This window comes from Oncorhynchus clarkii, chromosome 31 (assembly GCF_045791955.1).
Source record: "Oncorhynchus clarkii lewisi isolate Uvic-CL-2024 chromosome 31, UVic_Ocla_1.0, whole genome shotgun sequence".
NCBI lineage: Eukaryota > Metazoa > Chordata > Actinopteri > Salmoniformes > Salmonidae > Oncorhynchus > Oncorhynchus clarkii.
The window spans coordinates 22,830,304-22,837,211 of NC_092177.1; the positions used below are offsets into that span (position 1 = coordinate 22,830,304).

Below are 6,908 nucleotides of genomic sequence, written 5' to 3' on the forward strand. Positions count from 1 at the left end.
AAGTGAGAAGTAGGCATTGGTCTGAAGCTGATGAGCATGAGCCCCACAATGTGTACTTCACCCATGCTCTACCAAGGTTTTCCTGCACAGCTTTGACCTACTACAGTAGCTATGTTGGTCTATTGTACTTCAAACAATGTGTAGGCAGGTTGCTTAGCATTCAAACCTTCTCAAACAGCCTAATTCATAGTCTTCAGGGGGATAATGGACTTTACAGTGTCCTGCTGTTCAAATAATATATATTTGTGGTGGTCGTAGAGCAAAATGGAGAACAACACAGTGTTTGTGAGAGTCTTATCTTTCCAGTGGTCATATTAGGCCAAACAATTCGGACGCTACAGGCATTTTCATGAGAAGACCAATTTTTCATGGTCTGACACACATCGCTGTAGAGCGACCACCTTCCACCACAGACGTGGAAGGCCGACAAAGGTGGATGGAGTGAATTTAGAGTCAGCCCATGCAGATATCTCTAGCATAAACTGACGGATTTTGATGGGGGGTTTTAAAATTATGTTACTTAGATTGACGCACAGTTAAGGATTGCTACATAGTCATTTGAAAGAGGTAATGAACTGTCCATTGATCAGCACAGCAATTGATAAAACAGGACCATGTTTGACAAATGGTTCTGAGCTTATGTCAATATTACACAGGTAAACTAACGGTTATATAAATCAGGTTTGAAGACATGCTCTATAGACCACTATATCTAAACTCAGCAAAAAAATAAATGTCCTCTCACTGTCAACTGCGTTTATTTTCAGCAAAATTAACATGTGTAAATATTTGTATGAACATAACAAGATTCATCAACTGAGACATGAACTGAACAAGTTTCACAGACATGTGACTAGCACAAATTGAATAATGTGTCCCTGAACAAAGGGGGGGGGGGGTCAAAATCAAAAGTAACAGTCAGTATCGGGTGTGGCCACCAGCTGCATTAAGTACTACAGTGCATCTCCTCCTCATGGACTGCACCAGATTTGCCAGTTCTTGCTGTTAGATGTTACCCCACCCTTCCACCAATGCACCTGCAAGTTCCCAGACATTTCTGGGGGGAATGGCCCTAGCCCTCACCCTCCAATCCAACAGGTCCCAGACGTGCTCAATCGGATTGAGATTCGGGCACTTCTCTGGCCATGGCAGAACACTGACATTCCTGTCTTGCAGGAAATCACGCACAGAATGAGCAACATGGATAGTGGCATTGTCATGCTGGAGGGTCATGTCAGGATGAGCCTGCTGGAAGGGTACCACATGAGGGAGGAGGATGTCTTCGCTGTAACGCACAGCGTTGAGATTGCCTGCAATGACAACAAGCTCAGTCCGATGATGCTGTGACACAACGCCCCAGACCATGACGGACCCTCCACCTCCAAGTGTAACACTCATTCCTTTGACGATAACCGCGAATCACCATCACCCCTGGTGAGACAAAACCACAACTCAGTGAAGAGCACTTTTTGCCAGTCGGTCCAGCAACGGTGGGTTTGTGCTCATAGGCGACGTTGTTGCCGGTGATGTCTAGTGAGGACCTGCCTTACAACAAGCCTACAAGCCCTCAGTCCAGCCTCTGTCAGCCTATTGCAGACAGTCTGAGCACTGATGGAGGGATTGTGCATTCCTGGTGTAACTCCTGTACCTGTCCCGCAGGTGTGATGTTCAGATGTACCAATCCTGTGCAGGTGTTGTTACACGTGGTCTGCCACTGCGAGGACGATCAGCTGTCCATCCTGTCTCCCTGTAGTGCTGTCTTAGGCGTCTCACGTACGGACATTGCTGCAGTCCTTATGCCTCCTTGCAGCATGCCTAAGGCACGTTCACGCAGATGAGCAGGGACCCTAGCCATCTTTCTTTTGGTGTTTTTCAGAATCAGTAGAAAGGCCTCTTTAGTGTCCTAAGTCTTCATAACTGTGACCTTAATTGCCTAGCGTCTGTAAGCTGTTAGTGTCTTAACGACCGTTCCACAGGTGCATGTTCATTATTTGTTTATGGTTCATTGAACAAGCATGGGAAACAGTGTTTAAACCCTTTACAATGAAGATCTGTGAAGTTATTTGGATTTTTATATGAGTTTATATGAGTGACCGTGTTTAACACACCATCCCTGTTGTTAAGTTGGGTACACACTGACCAACAAAGGTGTTATGAAATATATTTATTTTTCAATGACATGTATTGTTAAAATACAGGTTTAAGGAAATACAGGCAGGCGCCACATTACTACAAGACAAAATAGCTCAATGAAGCCTGTTGGTCTTTAAGTCTATACGTATAAAAGTAAAGCTTGCTTTCATATAATAATAAAAAAGCTTGTAAAGGTAGTGGAAGGAGCTAATGTCTTAGTGTAAGCTGGGAAACATGCAATACATTACCTTGTATACAGTACAAATCAATTTGTTGTGGGAGCCCCTCCTCTAAGAGAATGAATTAGGTTGTTTGAGAAGTTTTGAATTGTAAGCAACCTGCCTACACATTGTTGGAACTACAATAGACCAACAGAGCTACTGTAGTAGGTCAAAGCTGTGTGCTGGAAAACCTTGGTAAAGCATGCGTGTGGAGTATGCATTGTGGTGCTCATGTGAATGTCCTTTCATTTTAGGCTTCAGACCAATTCCTACTTTTCACTTAAAACATCATTTTTTGATTTGAATTAACTAATAGTTCTAGTCGAAGCTAGTACTGCAGACTCCTAATAAGTGCACTATGGATAAGTACTTCCTGATAAGCACAAACTCGTTCACAATTCAAGTGCTCTACATTATTTCTAATGACTGGAGATCTGCATGCTCTGGTTCAGTGCATGCATTCACAACTGTCCCAAGCCAATCCACAGTGGTGGAAAAAGTACTCAATTGTCATACTTGAGTAAAAGTAAAGATTAGAAAATGACCCAATAGAATAGAAAATGACCCAAATAAAAGTGAAAGTCGCCCAGTAAAATACTAATTGAATAAAGGTCTAGAAGTATCTGGGTTTACATTTACTTAAGTACAGTGGTGGAAAAAGTACTCAATTGTCATAATGTTACTGGAGTAAAATTCCTTATATTAAGCAAACACTTTGGCCGTAAAAACTTTAGTTTTTTGTTTTTACAGTCAAGACACCCAGGGGCACACTTCACCACTCAGACATCACTTAGAAACACAGTATATGAGTGCGCCAGATCAGAGGCAGTAGTGATGACAACACGTTATATTGATAGATGTGTATTTTGGGCCATAGTGCTGTCCTGCCTGAGCTTTCGAAATGTAACGAATACTCTTGGGTGTAAGGGGAAATTTATGGGAGTAAAAAGTATATACATTTATTTTCTTTAGGAACGTAGTGTAGTAAAAGTAAAAGTTGTTAAAAATATAAATAATAAAGTAAAGTACAGACACCCCAAAAAACGTCTTAAAATATTTTGACTTAGTTACTTTACACGACTGCCAATGCATATATCAGGAGTTTTAGTGATTGACTGCATCTGGTTTATTAGTGTTTTAATAGATAGCTGACACAGTATATTACCATACTGGAACAGACCTCTTAGAGATAGAGGCACAGAGAAGGGGAAGGACAGAGCAGAGGTCTCCCTGAAAACATTTTCCTCGTCTATCTGCACTGCTCTGTCCACTAACCCCTACCGCCCCCCACTGGCCCCTCTAGACTCCACTAGCCTCTACCGCCCCCCCCCCACTGGCCCCTCTAGACTCCACTAACCCCTACCGCCCCCCCACTGGCCCCTCTAGACTCCACTAACCCCTACCGCCCCCCCACTGGCCCCTCTAGACTCCACTAACCCCTACCTGCCCAGCACTGGCCCCTCTAGACTCCACTAGCCCTACTGGCCCTGGGGCTGAGGATCCCCATTTCAGATAAGAGAGAGGCCCAGGAAGTTCAGGTGAGTGTATGTGGCATTTTCTTGACCATATGACTCCGGCTCAGGAAAACCTCCCAGGACCTAGTAATATGATTAAGGAATTATGGTCCATACCTCTAAGCATTATGTCTTACAGCTGGTTAAGTTAAGCCCACCCTGACATGGTGACACCATGGGCATTAGTCTCTGCTATAGACAATTGTTTGTTGTTTGGCAAGGTAGTAGACCCCCACTGCAGAATAATAAAGTCCAATATGCCACACATATTGTCTGCGTCCCAAAAAGCACCCTATCCCATTAGTGTAATACTTTTAACCAGGGTCCATAGGGATTTGGTAAAATGCTGATAAATCATGTCAGTAAATTAATGAATGGATATTATCATATAGGCCATCGTCAGTGCCAATGTTCTGGAGATGGGATTTATGGAACAGTTCTCTCTGAATGGGACCCAAGGGCCACATAGATTTACTTCCAGATATTAAAGAAAAATCTTCTCAGCCACTTTTCAGCAGTTTGCTTGCAAAATGTAACATGGCAGCAAAATATATTTAAATGTACCATAATATTTTTGTATGTGTATTATCACATATTGAGGGTTATTTTAATTGTAGGCTACAGTATCATATTATTATGATTATTATCATTGTTTCATTTAACTGCTGGACTGCTGTGTCAATATTCATATTGATCAAGATAATTTTCTGTAAAAGGCGTGCTTGGATATTAATTTGGAAAAGGGACAATATATATGGTAAAATATACCTACCGATGGGTAAGGCTAGGAAGAACGGCAGCCAGCAAAGCGTAAACATTCCAACCACGACCCCCAAAGTTTTAGCTGCTTTCTTCTCCCGGGAGAATTTCAGAAGTTTCACTGCCAGGGAGCTCCTCGCCTGGGTTGCGCGGCCCTTGCTGGTGCCTCCGCCTGTGTCATCCTGCATCTGGGATCCCCTGTGGATCCTGAGTGTCAGCTCACTCGTATTCATCCTCTCCCTCATCACCCCAGCCTCCAGGTTCTTGGTGGTTCGCTTGGCGACCACATAAACCCTAAAATACATGGACAAGATAACAACCAGCGGTATATAGAAGGACCCGAGGGAGGAAAAGAGTGCATAAAACGGTTCCTCTGTGATGAGGCACACCGTGTCGTCTGGCGATGGCGGCTGCTTCCACCCAAGGAGGGGTCCAATGGAGATGACCACCGAGAGCACCCACACCCCGAGCATGGCCAGAAGTGCCCGCTTCTCGGTCACTATGCTCAGGTACTGCAGCGGGTGGCTCACCCCGATGTAACGGTCGATTGAAATGACACACAGGCTCATAATGGACGCGGTGCAGCACAAAACATCCACCGCAGCCCAGATGTCACAGAAGACCCTGCCGAACACCCAGTAGTTGAGGATCTCCAGGGTGGCAGACACCGGCAGCACGGTGGTGCCCAGCAGCAGGTCGGCGATGGCCAGGTTGATAATGAAGTAGTTGGTCGGAGTTCGCAGGTGCCTGTTGGTCACCACCGCCAGGATGACAAGGATGTTGCCCACGATGGCAAACACGATGAAAGCTCCCAGAACCAAGCCAAGCAGGATGGCACGGGTAAGATCCACTTCATCGATCTCCGTCCCGTTGCCAGTGGCGTTTGTGGAGTTGACAGGCGACTCTGACAACCACGGTATCCCCACTTTCCCGCCCTGAAATTCCAATAAGGAACCATTTCCCCATAAGTTGGCATCGTCAGTGCTCAGATTCATTTTGACTAAAGAGGTCCTCCATAGCAGGTTTCTAATCACATGGAGCTGCATCAAAATAAAACAAGCAACACCATCCCGAAATAAATCTGCTCGACCAAGTGTTGTTAGGCTACATGACTAAAGGAGAGGTTATCAAGGATTAAAATAAAATGTCCCAAATGGTGCATTTTCTTAACGTCCCACTCAGTTAATTGTATCTCAAAGGTCTTGTCACATCAGTCCAATTGCAGTGCAGTTGTCTTGCTCTGTCTTCTCTGAGAACTGTCTGCATGAAAAGTATCGAGCAGTCCACCCTGTGCCTCCTGTCAAACCTCACTGCTCAGCGCGCTGCACTGTATGTGCTTCAGCAGCTCTCTCCTTAATGCAGCTTGACTGTATGAATTGGTAGATAGATATACGGCCGAACAGAAGAGAAGTACTGTATATGACGCATATTAGGCCTACGCAGTAGCCCAAGAATAACTGCACTAGGAAAATGTCTGTGGCAGCACAGAAAACGCATGGATTTCTGTGTTGGTTTTGTGGTGAGGTCTATGCATGCAACTTTTTCATGAGTTGGGCTGGGAGTGGACTATTGGCTGTGATGTCATTGATGTATTTTTTCAGATGAGTTGATTAGATTGTTGTTTTGGGAGCTTAGTCTATAGGCTACTATGTTATGCAGGATGTGGCAGGGGTTGAAGTGGGATTTTCTGGTGGAAAATACGATTTGATTGTAGGGCTAAACTTAAATCAAACAATTGTGCCTTTATGTTCATAATGGGTTTCAATGAGAGCTGATGCTGCTATGCAATGAATTCCTTAAAAAAAAACATTCTCCAACAAATCACTCACGACATTATCACGACCAAGCATTTTAATTGAGGAGAAGCTGTCTGATCAAAACATGGAATGGTTCAAATTTAGCTTTGGATTTGTCTATGTTTTCAGAAGGAATAATTCCCTCAATCTCTCTTTCCACCATGAAACTCCACAATATTCAGGTCATATGAACAACGTTCAGAAATACATCATCGAAAAGGCTATAACTACATATCTTAAACTGGATTTTGGAGGTGGGCTTTAGCACATTATACCCTGGCCATCGCACTAGGTTGAATATCTTGGGCATCGCACTAGGTTGAATATCTTGGGCATCGCACTAGGTTGAATATCTTGGGCATCGCACTAGGTTGAATATCTTGGGCATCGCACTAGGTTGAAAATCTTGGGCATCGCACTAGGTTGAATATCTTGGGCATCGCACTAGGTTGAATATCTTGGGCATCGCACTAGGTTGAATATCT

General features: G+C 44.1%; 1 protein-coding gene across 1 annotated transcript in view; it reads right to left on the reverse strand.

The window, feature by feature from the left end:
• Nucleotides 1–6,132, reverse strand: part of LOC139391150 (alpha-1A adrenergic receptor-like) — a 24,065-nt gene extending 17,933 nt beyond the window's left edge. Inside the window, exon 1 of the mRNA XM_071138710.1 lies at nt 4,641–6,132. Within this exon, the coding sequence (XP_070994811.1) occupies nt 4,641–5,673 (1,033 nt within the window). The 5' untranslated portion in view covers nt 5,674–6,132. The remainder of the gene's footprint in view (nt 1–4,640) is intronic.
• Between the last annotated feature and the right edge of the window lie 776 nt (nt 6,133–6,908).